Source organism: Malaclemys terrapin, chromosome 13, assembly GCF_027887155.1.
Source record: "Malaclemys terrapin pileata isolate rMalTer1 chromosome 13, rMalTer1.hap1, whole genome shotgun sequence".
NCBI lineage: Eukaryota > Metazoa > Chordata > Testudines > Emydidae > Malaclemys > Malaclemys terrapin.
Genome location: NC_071517.1, coordinates 22,364,790 through 22,382,274, shown reverse-complemented (window position 1 = coordinate 22,382,274; position 17,485 = coordinate 22,364,790). Strand labels below are relative to the sequence as shown.

At 55.3% G+C, this 17,485-nt stretch overlaps 1 protein-coding gene across 2 annotated transcripts in view; it reads left to right on the top strand.

The window, feature by feature from the left end:
- Positions 1–9,350: 9,350 nt before the first annotated feature.
- The window catches only part of USP43 (ubiquitin specific peptidase 43), a 183,937-nt gene continuing 175,802 nt past the window's right edge, over positions 9,351–17,485 (top strand). For both annotated transcript variants that reach the window (XM_054047868.1, XM_054047867.1), the window contains exon 1: positions 9,351–10,096. In XM_054047868.1, coding sequence (XP_053903843.1) covers positions 9,527–10,096 — 570 coding nt within the window. In that variant the 5' untranslated portion in view covers positions 9,351–9,526. The remainder of the gene's footprint in view (positions 10,097–17,485) is intronic.

Genomic DNA, 17,485 nt, shown 5'->3' with positions numbered 1-17,485 from the left:
CACTCTCTCTGCCCATTTTGCATTATCGGATTTGGGTTGATCTTGCCTGAGAGAACATCTGGGTTTTTATAAAGTGCTCTGCCTTCTTTGCAAAGCCACCCGGCACAGCTAAGGCCCAGAGAGTGACCTGACCCAGCGGACTGGCTGGAGACAAGCGGAGGGCACTGGATTTACCCAGAAGCTGCTTTCTTGCAGTGCGGCCACATCAGATGACTTTGGCGGCTGCTTTGGCAGGATTCTCTTTCACTGCTCCGGGTCCTTATGTGGGACTGGTGCCCTTCACATGCTGTAGTGCCACCCTATATGCCAGGGCACTGGGCTTCCCCCTTGTGGCCACAAAAGACCCAGGAAGCATCTCCCAGGATGAGAGAGCCACATGCAGTTTTAAAACAGCTGTAGGCTGTGCTACTGTCTGACTGCTTAGCACTCAGGGATCCTGGCCCAGCCTCCAAGATCAGGCCAGAATATTTAGTCGGGCCCTGTTCTGGAGTGCAGGCCTCTCTGTGGGGTTTGTCCTGTGGCCCATCACCATAGTGTCTGGGTGCCTTCCACGTAAAATCAACTGGTAAAGTCCTTAGTAGATCTCCTGGAGTCTCTGGTTCTTCCGTCCTTTCAGGCTGGAGAAACTCAGCTTGGGGACAGGGCTTTGTTTATTTTTGTCCTGCTGACTTCCGTGGAAAATCTGTGCCCAGAGCACTTCCAGGCTCAGGCCCAGCGTGGCCCTGGATTAGCACCTTCCACCCACAAGGAGCTCAAAGCACTTTGCAAAGATCAATGAGTGAAGCCTCCCCACCCCACTCTTGAAGGCTTATCTCCATTTCACAGATGGGGAAACTGAGACACTTGTCCCAAGCGCCACACAAGTGAGACAGAACTAGGAACAGAGCCCAGATGTCTCAGATACGATTCCTGGGTTTTAACCACCCAGCTCATCTCTCCCTCAGTCTCCTGCCCGACGCTGCCCCTCCCTTCGCAGTTCTCAGCAACCCCCATTGGGCCTTGTGGAACCATTCTGGTACCCGCCACAGTGGGTCAGTGCAGGTACAAGACACCTGCCTAGCCCAGGCTGCTCTGCTCCAGCCACAGCCCTGTCTTTAAACTGGAAGATATTATTGCAGGGCGACAGCTCTTCTATATCTAGGGCTAAGAACAGCTTTCTGTTTAAAGACTGACTCTTCTACGTGCTCTAAAATCTACACTGTTCCCTGGATCACCTTGAAATTTGATGTGCTTCATGAGGTTGTGGAGTATTGTTAGGGTTCCAATTTGGGGGCCATTTAATCAAGGGGTCGCTGAGATACAGCTCCCCAAATAAAACAGCATTTCCTAAAGTTGAAAGATTCTAGCAACCTTTTTTTGCTCACAACTAGAGATCAAACCAGGGCTCAGATTGTTGCACCAGCATCTCCAGTGCTGGAGGGCTACCCCAACGGAGTGCATGGCCCCTTTGGGGGAAATCAGATTAAAACATTATTTGGAAAAGATGTTGCTTCTCCAGTGAGGCTTGTCATGGGCCTCCCCTGCATGCTCAGACAGAGGAGTTAACAAGATGGGTAGCCTCCAAACTTTTGTAACAGCTGGATAGCCCAAGGTCTTTTTGTACCCGAGCCACCCAGCTGGTGTCAGTTCAAGTCCTACCTGAGGCAGAAACACGGGAACAGTTGAGAGGCATATTGCTACAATTGGTGGGGGATGGGGGAGGGGTTGTGGGGGAATGTAAAAAATGCGTAAAGAAAAAATAGACGTGCACATACTTCTGACAGGAGGGGGCATTTTAGGGGGTGGAAGAGGGAGGGAATAGGGCTTGGGGCTGCATCGAGGGGAGGGGGATAAATGGTAGAGGAGGTGAGAAGGGTGTGGGTCTCTGATGAGGGTGAGAGGTAGAGGGACACTGGGAAGGGGACATGAGGATGATTGGCAGAGGAACCGGGGGAGGAGAATGGGGCAGGGCTGGATGTCAGCCTCACATTCTTCCCTTCTGTGTATGCCAGGAGTTGGGGGGCTTGAGCCCCTCTCCCTGCCCCCATGGGAGCTGGGGTCCCTGCCCCCCAGGAATGTCTGAGCCCCTCTCCCCTACCCCCATGAGAGCTGAGGTCCCTGCCCCCCAGGAATGTCTGAGCCCCTCTCCCTGTCCCCATGGGAGCTGGGGTCCCTGCCCCCCAGGAATGTCTGAGCCCCTCTCCCTACCCCCATGGGAGCTGGGGTCCCTGCCCCCCAGGAATGTCTGACCCCCTCTCCCTATCCCCATGGGAGCTGGGGTCCCTGCCCTCCAGGAATGTCTGAACCCCTCTCCCTACCCCCATGGGAGCTGGGGTCCCTACTCCCCAGGGAATGTCTGAGCCCGTCTCCCCTACCCCCATGAGAGCTGAGGTCCCTGAGCCCCAGAATGTCTGAGCCTCTCTCCCTACCCCATGGGAGCTGGGGTCCCTGCCCCCCAGGAATGTCTGAGCCCCTCTCCCTACCCCCATGGGAGCTGGGGTCCCTGCCCCCCAGGAATGTCTGACCCCCTCTCCCTATCCCCATGGGAGCTGGGGTCCCTGCCCTCCAGGAATGTCTGAACCCCTCTCCCTACCCCCATGGGAGCTGGGGTCCCTACTCCCCAGGGAATGTCTGAGCCCGTCTCCCCTACCCCCATGAGAGCTGAGGTCCCTGAGCCCCAGAATGTCTGAGCCTCTCTCCCTACCCCATGGGAGCTGGGGTCCCTGCCCCCCAGGAATGTCTGAGCCCCTCTCCCTGCCCTCATGGGAGTTGGGGTCCCTGCCCCCCAGGAATGTCTGAGCCCCTCTCCCTATCCCCATGGGAGCTGGGGATAGGGACCCTGCCTCTCTGGGGGGTTTGAGCCCTGTTCCTTGCCCCCGGTTTGTGTGCCTGGACTCAAACAGAGCCGGCTCCCCTGATAGAATACCACACTTGTGAAATGTAACAATCACTTTGTCCCCTTTTACAGCCCTTCACACTGGCACACAGCATCCAGCGCATTCCTCCGCCATTCAGTAAAGCTACACCTCACGCTTGGCCTACACTTCAAATGTAGATCGGTGGAGCTGTGTTGTGTAGAAAGGTGGAGACAGATTGATACATCACTGAACCCAACAGACTGTGGTGTGAACAGCTCCCCTGCAGGGTCTTTGCAGTCTCCTTCCCCCCCGGCTGTATCTTCCCACTGATTGGTGTTATTTCTTGCCATGAGGCAGCCCCAGGAGCTACCCAGGGCCCCATGGTGCCAGGAGCTGTGCAGACACAGCACACAATGCCAGCCCCTGCCCCAGAGAGCTGGCAATCTCAGTAGGTTCCCCTCCCCTGCCTGCCTGGATTGGAGGGGTTTCTCCCATGCTGAGCACCCCGCTGGTTGCTGGACCAGGAAGAAGGAGACAAACTCCTGCAGGAGCTTGTGCTGGCCCCGACTCCTGCCCATGAATGCCACTGCCACGTTTAATCCTCATATGTCTGGAGGATGGGACGTGGCCCTGCCCTTCCCCTTCTCCCCAGGGTTAAGGAGCCCCCAGATCCTGCTGCCTGGAGGAAGCAGGACTGGGGCTGAGAACTTACCCTGGATCACTTGAATTTTTAGGACGATTTTGCCCCTCTTGGGAGCATCTGGCCCAGCTCTTCTCAGACATAAAGGAAGGAGGGATGTCTGATGGGGAAGCAGGGAGAGGAGTTATTCAGGGCATGGGACCTGGGCCTATGCTGGCAGGAATGGGATAAAGCTGAGCACAGGCTGACGCTGAGGGGGCAGCTGCCTAGCGCTGAGCTCCACTGGGCTGCAGGACAGTCTCCCCAGGGAAGCGACCAGAGCCCCAGAGCTTGTGGTGTTTAATGTTAAACTGCACAGTGGTGCTGAGAATTCACCAAGCAGCGCGCTCCTGCACTGGCAGAGAGCAGGACTGCATGGGCCTGCACAGCCTGCCCCAGCTCGGAGGCTGTGAAAGTTTACCATGCTTTTCAGCGCCCAGGCGTGGTGGGACTGAAGATGTAGGAGAAAGTTACATAACTTTGCGGGGGAGGGGAGAGTGCTCGCCCTGGGGTCTGAAATATACAGAAAAAGTGATTCTATCGGGCAGTGGTAGGATGGGAACCATGGTGGGGTGGTGGAAGGGAGTCATAGTACCTGATCAGGGCCAGGAGAGAGAAGGGGGCCCCGCCAGGTATGAAGCTCTCTCCTCACACCGACCCATCAGTCGATGCAGGATCCTTGCAGAAATGAAGCAGACACCTCTGCAACGCGGGCCTGGCTGGTTTCACCAGCTGCTGGACACGCTGGGCAGGGTCACTGGCTTCCTACCCTGCTCAGCACCTCAGACACAGCCTCTCATTCAGGTTTGTTCGGGTGATGTGGAAAAAAAGAAGAAAAGTGGGGGTGGGGTGGGCGGTGACAGGGTGAAAGCAGCAGCTGTGGGAGGGTTAAGAGCTCCCTGCCTATCCCATGCCCAGATGGGGTATACAACAGAGAAGAAAGAGGGTGTGGGGGTGTGGTTTTCTCTCTCCCCTTGGCTGGTTGAGGCCTCTGGGGACTAGTGCAATGGCCGCTGCTCTGATCCACATAAATGTCTGCTCCTCTTTGAAATCCTGCTAAGCCAGTTGCCTCAGTGATATCCTGTGGCAGTGGGTTCCACTGGTCAATTATTTCTGGTATGAAATCAGAAAGATTGCCCTGCACGCTGCTGGATGTTGTTGCCATTGAATTTCTTTGTGTGCTCTCTTGTTCTTGCATTATGGGATGGATCGCAGACGGAATGACCTTCCCTGTGCCATGCCTTTAGACACCTCTCGCCTTTGCAGGGGGAGAGGATTCAGCACCCAGGGATGTGGCCCATGTGTTTTTGCCATCTCACCCATTCCCAGCCGCCCCTGTGCCATGCGGACGACTCTGCTTACACAGAAAATCTGCGGGAAAATCTGAGGGCACCTACAAAAGAGGCTCCTGCAACACATCCATGTGCCCACAGGCCTGCTTCATGTCTGGAGGCAGCGTTTGCTCCTCACACAATAGATCATGGTTAAATGTGACATTTATTAGTCCTGCCTGCTTGGGAGAGGAAGAACCTTCCCATGTCTCCAGCCCTCACGAGCCCCTTAACCATGGGCTGCTGGCTGCTGTACATCACTGTGTTACTGGCCTGTCACATACACCAGTGGGGGAATAATGTCACTGCCAAAGACATGCCAGAATTTCACCCGCAGCCAGATCCATGCTCACACGTGCCTCTCTGCAATCAGCTGTCAGCCGGTTCGTCCCTGCACGAGAGCCAACAGACAGGCCGCTAAGTGGCAGCTGGTAGCTGACAGCTCGGTAATGAATCCCCCTGGGGGTCCTGACCTTGCACCCTTTGTGAGTTACTCAGTCACCCGTGTCTCGCACAAAACGTGTCTGCTGCACCCGTGAACTTTCTACCCCTTTGGCTCAGCCTTCTTTTTGTTGTTGTTGTTGGTTAAGCAAACTTTTCAGGGTGTGTCTTTATTTGCTTTGCACTGCTAATAAAAATGGATATGCAACTGGGCAAGGAGTTAGCGTGGAGGCAGAGCCCAGGGACTTGTCAGGGAGTAGGGCAGCTCTCCCTGAGAGGCTGGCACCAGGTGTGAAATCATGGTCTGTCATCTCCAGATATGAAACCCCTTAGATGCAGAGGAACCCCTATGGTTCTGCTACAGCGACTTGGGGGAGAGGCTATGCACCCTGGGCTGTGGAATCAGTCCAGTGTGTCAGAGCACTTCACATTAATGCATGTGTGATGCAACCCCTTGTATGAGCAATGGGGATTGAACCTGCAACCTCTGGATCTTAAACATGAGCCTCTATTAGCCAAGGCTGTAGTAGAAGACCCATCGACTACTATCTGTGTCCCAGAGTGCCAGGCTCCCCTGCTATGGAATCTCATTTCAGAGCCCTACTCACCTCAAATCCCCACAGGAGAGGCCTTTAGCAAGGCTGGACTGTTAATGTTGATTTTCAATACATCTTGGAGCACCAGGAATCCTGAAAGAAAGCTGAGTTCACAACAATGGGACAATATGACTCGAAAGGGCCCGATCCTGTATTATGGTTCCCCCACCCCCACAAAGAGCAGAACATGTCCTTTCACTGAGCCATAGAACTGGAAGGGACTTCCTGGGTTACGGAGTCCAGTTCCCTGCTTTTGCAGCCAACACCATCATAAAATTCTGTTCAGAAACTTATCAAGCTGCGTCTTCGAACCAGCTGGATTGTTTGCCACCAGTCCTCCTTTTGGGAGGCTGTTCCAGAACCTCCCTCCTCTGACCGTTAGAAACCCCCTTTCACTCTGGATGACTTTTATTTCAGATTAAGGAAAACAACAAGAAAAGGAAGAACAAATACACACAGACAGAGCACAGTGTGTGTGACTCCTCTGGAAAACTCTGCATCTGAAATGAAACACAAAGTGGAGGGGATGCCTCTGTGTCTAACAGTGCAGCATAGCAAAATCTCCTATCAGTTACATAGCTGCACACACCACAACCTGCGAGCCCACTGTACATGGGAGTCCTATGGACTCCAAGGGAGCATGGTTTGTAGCGCTGGGTCCACAGCTTGTATAATTTTCTCTCTCTGGAACAGGAACTCTCTCTTATGGTGCGTCTATATAGTGCCAACAATGGGGGCCTGATCTCAGCTGGGGCCACTGTAATACTGTTCCCACTGGGGAAAGAGGTGGATTTATCCCCCAGTGTTTTACTTCCTTTTTGATGTCTCGCTGAGGGCACCTGCAGGAAATGGACTAGTACATTTCACTCCATTCCCCCCCCCCATCCCCCTTGTTACATAGGTGAGTGCTGGCCTTAGAGGCTGAAGTGGCACAGCTGGCTGGGAGCAGTGGTTGTGAATCGCCGCTGTGCGATGCTGTAGCTGTCATAGTAACCTAGTACCAAGGCTTTAGGGGTTTGTGTAAAGGAAAGTGGGTCCTAGGCTCTCACATGGATAGAAACATTGTCATGATTTTAAAAATACAAATAAAACCACCATTCTTTTTTGTTGTCTGAAATTCAATTAATCCCACCCCCCCCCCACCACCCCCGATGGCTTCATGGTTAGGGGCTAGTCTGGGTCTCAGGACACTGGGATTCAATTCCTGGCTTTGCTCAGCCTGTGGGACCTTGGGCAAGTCACTTGGGCCCAGCTCCTCATTGAAATCAGGAGGAGTTCAGCAGCTAAATCTCTTTGAGGAATGGGGCCTGAGTCTCTTTGGGCCTCAGTTCCCCTGCTGCATGTCCTGCTCTGCTGCACAGAGGTGTTGTGTGGATGAATTTGTGATAGAGTGCTGGGAACCAAGAGCTGGTTCTGCACTCTGCTCACTTAAACACCAATTAATTCCCCCCACCTGGACCTGATTGTGCCTCATTAGTGGATTAGCATGGACTGGGGAGCACTAAAGAGCTAACTAGGCCCTGGATGCAGAGGGGAGAAGGTAGCACAGGAAGGACATGTTGTGGGAGAAGCAGGGTAGCAGAGTCAGAACCAAGAAGGCTTTCTGGGTGGAGAGATCTCCTCTTTCCACTCCTTCGCAGAGGAGCTGTGGATGCTGCAAACCATGTGGTGTATGGGACAGCGAAGGGGGGTGGGGGCGGAGAAGAAGAGCATTGTAAATAAGCTACAGTGTGGTGGTTAACAACAAAAGGTCTCTGACCAGCCTGTGTTGGCAGAAGAGAAGAGGGGAGCAGAACCTCACACTGTCACAGAACACATCAAAGACTATTAGTCTTGCAGATGCTACAGGGGGCCAGGCTGGTACCCAAGGCAGGTAGAAGTCAGCATGTAACCGCTCTGGTGAATGAGTCCTGAAAAGTAAAACTGACTAGAAAGAAAATAGAAATTGTCCCATCCACCTTAGCATCACTATGGGCAAAATAACCTGCATTCTCCTTGGTTGAGTCCTCTCCATGTTCTCAGTGAGATGGGTAGGATTATTCTTTCACAAAGGTGATTTTTATCTTGAGAGAGCCCCTTTAAATGCAATAGGGCCAAACTAGCCCTTGCTGCAAACACCACTGCAGGTAATGAAACTACACCCAGGATGAATTTGGCCCAAAGCCCTCAGCAAGCATATGCGTTCCAGCGGGAATGTACAGACATTTACAGCAGAGCTTTACAGAAATGGCAAAAGCCAGGGGCCTGCTCCACAGGGACCGAATCTATCTATGGTCTGTGCCTTGGTCCTTTGATTCCACTCCATAAATACAGGAGATTATTATTTGTTGGATTTCAGGCCTTACCTCTACTAGGAAAATTGCACTGGTTTAACTAGATGGACTTAAACTCCTAATGACACTTAAATCAGCGTAACCCCCGCTTAAATCAAACGATCATTTACTGACACAAGCTGATGTAAGCGAGGGCTGAACTGGTCTGCAGCAGTGTAACTAGTGCTATGTCTACGCTACACCTACTTTTGGTGGTGTGTAAGGTGTGTGTAGGTAGATGTCACAGTGAACAGGTGGCTGCATTCACACTGCAGTGTGTAGCTACATGTGCCAGCCAGCGACAGGCTCTGGCATGGGGGGTGGGCGGGCTTAGCCTTTCCCCACTGCCAAAGTCTTTCCCTGCGGGGGGAGGCAAGGCTCAGGCGAGTAGAGAGCTGTATAGTGTATGCACTTGGGTACATACCCATACCCTTCAGCTCTGTCTGAACTTTACTCACATAAGCCATGCCCCAGCATCTACATTGCTTCTGAAACCCGTGTGTGTGGGGGGGCGGGGAGCTGCCTGAGTCCACACTGCTGAAAGAAGCACAAAGTGTAGCGATAGCCTAGACTCCTGCAACTTTTCCAGTGCGGAGTAGGCTAAGACAGGCCTGAGATTCTGACTACTGGGAGTAAACAGACAGAGCTAATGAAAACAAGGGAGAGGATGAGAAAACAAACATGTGACTGCTGTTAGTCACCTTGCTGAATGCAGGACTGGAAGCCGCTCAGAGACTAGGTGAGCGGGGGAGCCTGGTGTAAGACCCCACAGAGAACAGATTGACCTAGAGTCCGATCTTTAGAGCTGTCTGCTTGCCCTCATCTCTTGTGGAGGGGAGTTCCGCAGTCACAGACCAGCTGCCTCTGCCGGCCTGGCTCGCTTCCAACAGCTTCCGAGCTGTTTACCTCGGGCTCAGGGTGCTGGGCAGCGCTACTTCCTCTTGGAAACACCTGACTCGGGCAGGCTCCCCACGCCCAGCCCTGGCAAAACACATTCCCAGGGCAGGCTCCAGCCAATGCCGCTTTTCACCAGCAGCAGCAGCAGCGTCTCGCCTGCGAAAAGCCGCCCCCCCCCCCCCACTAAACCAGGCTAATCAGATTCCAGCAGGGGGAGGAGCTGCCCCTTCGCACACCCCGAGCCAGCGGCTCCGGGACCCAGCGCCCAGCAGGGAGGGGGGCCGGCAGCATGCCCAGCATCCCCTCGGCCCGCGGGGCACCTGTCGGGGGCAGCTCGGCCGGCCCGCGGGCACCCAGCCGGCGCCGTGGAGCGCAGCGCGCAGGGGGAGGCAGGTGAATCAGGTGCCTGGCGGGAGAGCGGCGGGGCCAGGCGATGGGCGACCGGCCGCAGGCGGGGGGCAGGAGAGGGGCCAGCCCGCAGCCCCCCAAGGAGCGGCCCGGCAGAGGCACGGAGCCCCCCGGGCGGCGGCGGGGGTCCCGGCGCAGACCCCTGCGCGCCCTGGGCAGCCTGGTCAGCCGCCTGCTGAAAACTTTGAGCGCCTTGTCGCACTTGGGAGGGGGGAGCCGCCGGGGGGGCGCGGAGCCGGAGGACGATGAGGGGGGGTTCCGGTGCCCACCGGCCGGGCCCCCCGGGGCAGCCCAGCCTGAGGAGCAGGTCGGGGGAGGCAGCGGCTGGCCGGAGGCGCGGCGCTCCTGGAGCCCCCCGGGGGGCGCGGCGGAGGGGCGGCCCCCCGGGGCGCAGGGGCTGAAGAACCACGGCAACACCTGCTTCATGAACGCTGTGGTGCAGTGCCTGAGCAACACCGACCTGCTGGCCGAGTTCCTGGGCCTGGAGCAGTACCGTGCCCGCGGCGTGCCCGGAGAGGTCACCCAGCAGCTGGCAGCCCTGGTCCGGGCGCTCTGGACACTGGACTACACCCCGCAACTCTCCGTGGAGTTCAAGGTAGGATGGGGCATCTGGTCCCCCACCTACGGGCTGGGGCAAGGGGCGCCTAGCCAGGTTCACTGGGGTGGGTGCCTAACCATGCGCAGGGGTTGTGGGTGCAGGGCTTTCTAACCCTAACCTTAACGCTGCCCCCAAGCCAACCTTAACGCTGCCTCTGAGCCAACCTTAACTCCATTCCCAATCTAGCGCCAATCAGAATCACACAGCGCAGTGGCATCCAGCCGATCAGCCTGTGCACCAGACTGATGCTGGTACTTCTACGCCTCTCTCTATCTTTATTTACCTTAATGAGGAGTCACATTAGTGGCGTGTCCCCACCTACCCCCGTACCCTGTCACCCTAAGCCTCAGGCTTGGCAGTGCCAAGACCTCCTGAGCTAGAGGTGGGCTGGCTGTGCTTGGTTGTAGGGTAGGAGGTGGGCTCAGTCTGGTAAGCAGCTGGCCAGAGGCTGGGGGATGGCTGCATGCTGTGGACAAGAGGCTATCTTAGCAGGAGAATGAGTTGTGTCTGTGGGCCAGATCCTGCTGTCGGCTACACTGTGTGACTCCCCTGAAGATACGCTGATATAAGTGAGGCCCCAGTCCTGTACCCTGTTCTGTGTGGACAGATCCTGTGTGGCGGAGCCCCAGTGACTTCAGTGGGTTATGTGCTGGCACAGGTGTGTGCCTGGGTGGAAAAAGTTGCAGAGTTTAGGCATGAGTGGAACAGCTGGTCCTGTGAGCCCTTATTTGTGTGAATAGTGCCAGGCCCTATACGATCTCTTGCAATCTTCCTGAGCCTCCGTTTTTGCATCTGTAAAATAGGGAGTGACACTGAACCACCTGTGTAGTGCATTGAGATCCTCTGGGGAACAACAGTGCATAGATTGGAGAGAGCTGAGGGCAACGTGTCTAGCCCTGTGGCCTGATGCCCATGTGCCCAAGTACCCCAGCTCCTGTAGTATGTACCATCTGTCTCTCCTTTGGCACCGGTGTCGGATGAGACTTCGTGGGAGTGCTCTCCGTGGCTGGGGTGTCACTTGGAAGCCCCAGTGCTGATCAGTGGGATTAGTGTTTGTAAAGCACGTTGAAGACAAAAATGGAATATTTATTAAGTAATTTCTGAGTGTGGTAAGAAGATGGTCCAACCGAGCCAGCCCATATGTGTCGGGCTAGAATCAGAGGCGTTGGGAGAGGGTTCTCTGCTTGACCTGCCAGGCTTCCCAGCTCCTTCCCCGCATGGCAGCTGCTCCTGCTGAGCTAGTGCCAGTGTAGGTAGAATGAGCAGCTGTCTCTTGGGAGGTGCAGAAGAATTGTAATAACCCCATTTCCACCCACTCACCCCTTTACTGAGAGCACCGAGGAGCTGGCATGCTTCCCTTACTTCGGTAGTGGAGTAAGCGCCCTTTTCCCTGCCTCCTGTGCCAGCGCTGGCTGCCATTGGGTGCGGATTTTTAGCTCAGCCCTGCAATGGGATGCAGACTCCAGACACTCCCGTGATCTGTGAGAGAAGAATATGGAATCAGACTGGGAGCTGCTTTGGGGCAGGACTGTGATTTGTGGCGTGGGGTCCCATCTCCCCCTTCCCTGCACACCTATAATTTGGGCCTTTCACCAGAGGGCATCTCAGGGAGTGGAGGAGGCAGAGGCTGGGCTGGGGGCCTGGGGCAATGGGTGGCAAATGTTTGTTGTAACTTTTATAGCATGCATCCTGCTATTGTAATGTTGGGTACAATCTGCCTGTGTAAATAAGTGTAATGATGAGAGGAGGAGAGCCCACCCCCCCCCCACCCCCCAGCAGCATTCCTAGGCAGGGAGGGAGGGAGGAAAAAACTCCCTGCCCTAACTCTGAATTTCTCTCCCACCCCACCCCCGTGGTTATCTACATGTGGCGTCAATTTCCTCCCAATTTTTAATCTCCCTGGAAAATAAGATCTCCCGTGGGAATATGCAAGAGCTGGGAGGTTTTATGAGAGGCTGCAGAGCCCCACAATCTATTCATCCAAGTCCACAACTCCTTTCATTTGAAGATCTCTCTGCTGGAGGTTGCGCTCTGTGGTAATCCTGCTCCCTTTGCCCCATGGAGTTGCATGTAACCCTTGCATCAGTTGGAGTTGTAAAGATGTATTGAGAAGGCTGGGGGAGCCCTAAATTAAAGCACTTCAGGCCATAATCTGATGATTGTTGGAGTCACAAAGGACTTCCCTCCCAGGCACATCCCGTGGGACATTTTCATCCTCTGACTCATCAGGTACTGGCCACTGTCAGCAGCAGCCAGAGCAAGTTTGGAGAGTCGGTTGTCCGACCCATCGCTTGGGCAAAGGCTGTGTTGCTAACCGAGATGCGCATTCCTTCCTGTGCCTGCGCAGCAGCCACGTCTAAAGATGTGAAATTGTTTTGTGCGTCCCCAGTTAGAAAAGGCCCCAATCCACACAGCTGGCGCCGGAGAAACCCCAAGCAGAGCTTCGTAACTTGCAGATTGGGCTCAGGAATGCTGTTGCATTTTTGTAGGTGGAGCCTTTATGGACACATTGATCTCCACCCACTAATATTTTGCAAGGAGCGAATTCCTCTGTCCGGAGCAGCCCTTTCCAAGCTGAACGTTTGCAGACCAGCCCGTAATTCTAATCAGTATTCAGCATTTTTACAAAGAAGGGGTGATAAGGACCTTTTGTCCTGACCCAGCCAAAGGTGCTGCGAGCTAGCTCTACAGGTTGTTGGCTGGAGTTTGGGTCTGCTGGGACAGCTGTGCCTGTGAGTGGTAACACTGAGCAGTGCTGGACTGCAGTGTGCTCTGACACAGGCCTGGTTTTGTCTGCGGCACAGACTTGGCCCAGGAGGCTGGGCTGCTGTGTCGGTGCATCAGGACGCCACGGCAGTGCTGCTGCACCAGAATGCCAGCTCCTTGCCTCTGAGCCGTATCATGGGTCCGGGCGGTGGTACAGCATGACGGTGACTCCTGGGCCGTGGCTCACAGGGTGGGAAGTTGCACAGATTAAACCCTGTGCAGAGCAGGAGAGCGTTGGTGTGCAGGGGAGTCCAGCGTTATTTGGAAAAATGACATTCCCCCACTCCCCTTATTTGGCTGTGTGCTCTGGAGATGGCTGATGGTCAGAGCAGCAGGCTGGGAGGCAGGAGTTCTAGCTTCCACTCCTAATCCTTCCGCTGTCTCAGTCCGTGACCTTGAGCAAGTCACCTGCGTCCTTTCCTGCGTGCCTCTGCTGGGAACGGGGTCAGGAAGGCTAAGGAATATTGTAGCTATTGTGCATGGCAGGGCAGAGCCCAGCTCGCTCTCCATGCTGACAGCTCTCTGGTTGGTCTTAACCAACTTTTCTGATTTCTACACAGGCGCAGCCTGGTGAAAGGTCCTGGGACACGCTCCGGGCAGTTCTCAGCTCTTGATTTGAATATAGACCCATTGGTGCACACTGGAGCCGAACGTGAGCCCCAGAGGTCTGGCTCCAAACTTGCCTAGCAATGGATGGGATTGGGAACCAGGGTTTTGCTGGGGCAGGACTCTGCCATGTCCATGCACCTCGGCCGATGACCAGCCTATTAGAATGTTCCCACCCTAGGAAAGTCGCCTCAAGCCCCTGATGTGAAAGCCGGGGCGTTCTGCCCCCCAGCTGCATACGAGATCTGGCCCGCAGGGTGGATTTGGGTGTGATAACGTGCAGTAGCAGTGTGAACTGGCAGTGAACTTCAGGCTGTGTTTCTAGGAAACAGCACAGTGAGTAGCTGGGTGAGAGCGAGAGAATGAAGAGTCCCATTGAGAGCATCTCCCGGTGTCCCAGTCGATTTCACATTCCTGGCCAGCAAAATCTCCCCTTCTCCGGTTCCCTCACGGCTGCTAGAAGCTTGGGAGGGAGCAACGAGCCCCGTTGTGTAGCACACAGATGACGGTTGTGTGAGCTCTTCTGAGCAGAATGCCCAGCAGGCCCCTTGGTAACCCTACCTCGGGGAGCCACGCCTGGGAACGTACAGAAGAGAGCCAGCTACATTCTAACTGAGCTGGCCATGCAGAGCCCAGGGCAGGGGCGAGGCCGAGCCATGGGTCCATCTTGAATAGGCTCCACAGGGGAGTTCCTACAACAGCCCGAGTGAGTTCTGCGATGTGTCAGTGACTGGGACGTGAGCGGATGTGCCTGGTGGTTGGAGCAGGAGCCAGGAATGGGAGTCCACGGTCAGAACTGATGTCAGAAGCCAGGAATTGGAGCTGAGGGCCAGGACCAGGTTACCTGGCGTGAGGCAAGACAGGCTGCAGGGCAGGAGTAGAATTGGAGCAGGACTGGAACAAAGTGGGAGCAATGCTGGGAACAAGCAGGCACAGAAGTTGTTGCAGCCAGGAGTGAATGAGGAGTCGCTGAACTGCTGCTGCTGGGCTTAAGAGCTGGTCTCCTGCCTCTTCCAACGAAGCAGGTTTTGTAGCCAGTCAGGCAGCCTGCTACAGCCCAGCTATGCTCGTTAAGTTGCCCAGAGACTGGCTCTGCAGGCCCCGGTTTCTGACACAATGGGTACGGCAACACTGCAATAAAAGACCCATGGCGCGGCCACAGCTGGCCCGGGTCAGCTGAGTCTCAGAGCCTGGGCAGCGGGGCTAAAAATGGCAGTGGAGATATCTGGGCTCCGGCTGGAGCCTGGGCTCTGAGGCCTCGCGAGGTGGGAGGTGTCTACGCTGCCATTCGTAGCCCTGCAGCCCGAGCCCTGGGGGTCCAAGTCAGCTGACCAGGCTCTGAGATCCAGTGCTGTGGGTTTTTATTGCACTGTAGACATAGCTGGGCTCTGGCGTCCCTTTGCTCCTGGCCGTCCATGCGGCAGGATTTTAGAGGGCAGGATGAATTGTAACAAAAGAATCACCCCTTCCAACCTTGCCAACCCCGCTGCCTTGCCAATGTGGCTCTGCTGAGCTCTGGCCCCTCCCCAGTCCCATCCCTCTCTCCATCGCAAGCCTTCTGCTGTTTTTGCACAGCCGCATCCCCGGTTCGAGCTCCCTCCCACACCTGGGCTCTCTTTGCTGAGCGATGTAGCTCAGCCCCCGGAGATGCTTGCTATTCCCAAGCCTTCAGCCTGATCCTTTCTATCCAAGCTTCTCCCAGCAATTAACAGTGCTAGCAATTTACAGCACTTGTGTAACTTCCCCAGCCTGCATTAGGCTGCTCAGCTTTTTATTTTTTTTTTAAATTTCCCTTGGAAGCCCCTTAAATAGTTGCTCGGCCCCCTCCTGGCTTGGGTTCCTCCCCGGCTGGAATATCCCCACACAGCTGGCAAGGAATCGGGCGGCACCAGCCAGAGACGCTGCTGTGGAGCAGTTGGAACAAAGCCATGCTCTGATCCTGAGTCTCTGTGACCAAGTCACTTGTCTAAGTCATGCCTCCAGCTAGGACATTGGGTAATCGGCTCTCTGGGAGCCAGAGGCTGTGTGGGGAACGGCGCTTTCCCAGGGAGATAAATCATGCAGACCGAGGTATCCCCGTAGACTCGCGGCTCTTTCCCGCTCGGCTGTCCTGTGCAGCTTGCACAAATGGACGGCAAACGTTTTCTTGCAGCTGCCGGGTTCCTCGCCCTAGCAGAAGCCCTGGGAATTCCTGCAACACGTGGGAGCCCCGGTCGCTCCTTGCCGCCGGCTGGATGAACGTACGGCACTGAATGCTTGTGTCCCTTAATGGGCTCATCCTGGCAGCTTGTTGAAAAGGCCGGCCGGGCTGAACTGGCCTGTTCCGAGACCGCCCAGCTCATGTTTCTTTCTCTGATGCTTTTCTGCTCCCCTCCTGTGGGCACTGTAGCGTTTCCAGCCTCGTGCTGCGGTCACTGGCCTTTCTTTTAATGCTTTCTGACATCCTTTCTCAGCAGCCAGCCAAGGGGACCCCTCACACACACTCACAATTCAGGCCTCTACCTCAGTGGGCAGAGGAACATTAACACTCCCCCTAACAGCCGGAGTGTTACTGGAGGGAAGGTGGCTTTAAGCAGGGTAAGGTGTTGTACTCTTAGTGCCTTCTCAGGCCGTAAGCCCGTAACCTCTGCATTGAGGAAAGGAAGGGGCTGAAAATACAGCTGAGCTGGAGCAGAGGCTGGGAGAGATCCCGGGGTGGGACGTAGCACAGTGTCCGACTATGGAGTTACGTAATAAAAGCTGCAGGGCTGGGATTTGCAAAGGAGCCTGGTGCCCAGATCCCACTGGAAGTTGAGTACTCAACTCCCAGAGGCTAAAGAGCAGCTGTAGGCAATTCAGGGCAAGGGGTGTACGGCCAGCACCTCACACAGGGGACTCTGGTCTCAGTTGGGGTCTCCAGGCATTACTCTAATGTTACTAAGAATAACGTGATGTGCTTGGAAGCCTGGGAATGGGAGGGCACCTCACTGCCATGGGACAATGACTGATCCTGTGGGATAGTGAGTACCGGGCTGTGAACTCTACAGGGAGGACAGATGAGGTGCCGGAGTTGGGGGCAGTGATACTCCTGAGGATCCAACAAGGGAACATTTCCAAGTGGGGAGGCCCCCCGCTCAAACCTGTCCGGCCAGTGCCCTGAGTCACCGGGTGCAGACATCTGAGGACGTAGTACTGCTGGCTTCCATGTCATGACAACATCCTTCATTGCACAATGTTGAGGGAGCTCAAAGAGGCCCCTAAAGCGGCGTGTGAGCCACCTGCATATAACCCGTCACGAGTCCTAACAGGACAGCAGCCAGAGAGGTTGTTTCTCTCCCCTTTACGTGATTGGCTCTTGGACCAGCTCATTGTAGAGCACACAAGGGGGGATGCGCTGCGTGACTTGGGGCGATGTTTTCAAAAGAGCCTAAGTGACTTAGGAGCCTACATCACATCAGCCAATGGGACTGTGGCACCTAAACCACTCTGGCAATTTTGAAAAAATTGCCCTTATTTAGCACCCAGGAGTTGTTTCAAGGAGTAACTATAGTTGAGCCACGAATGACCAGCTGCAAGAAGAGTGTCCCAGCCGGCAGGTGACACCCAATGAGCCCAGTGGGTGCAGCTACACTTTCCTTCTTCAAAAAAACCAATGCAGCTAAACCAGAATGGAGACAAGTGCTGGAGATCCCTCGCTGGCTGGCTGATCGTGTGGCCACTTCCGGTTCTCAAATCAGGTCCTTTGGGAGCGGCCCATTCAGCTGCTGGGCTGCACCCCTTGGAGCCCAGGTTCTGCTCTCTGGCGTGACTGAGTGAGCCTGGGTTACTCCTGTCAAACCCGGAGTTCTGTCTGGTGGTCTGGGTGCCCTCAAGGAGCAGGCAGTGTCCTTTGCTTTGGTTAAGATCTTTTGGTCCTGCTGTCCTTCGTGGGGGTGGGGAAGTGTGGTGGAGCTTAGGGTTACCATATTGGAGCCCCTGAAAAAGAGGACACTCCAAGGAGCCCCGGCCCCGCCGCAACTCTGCCCCTTCCCTGCT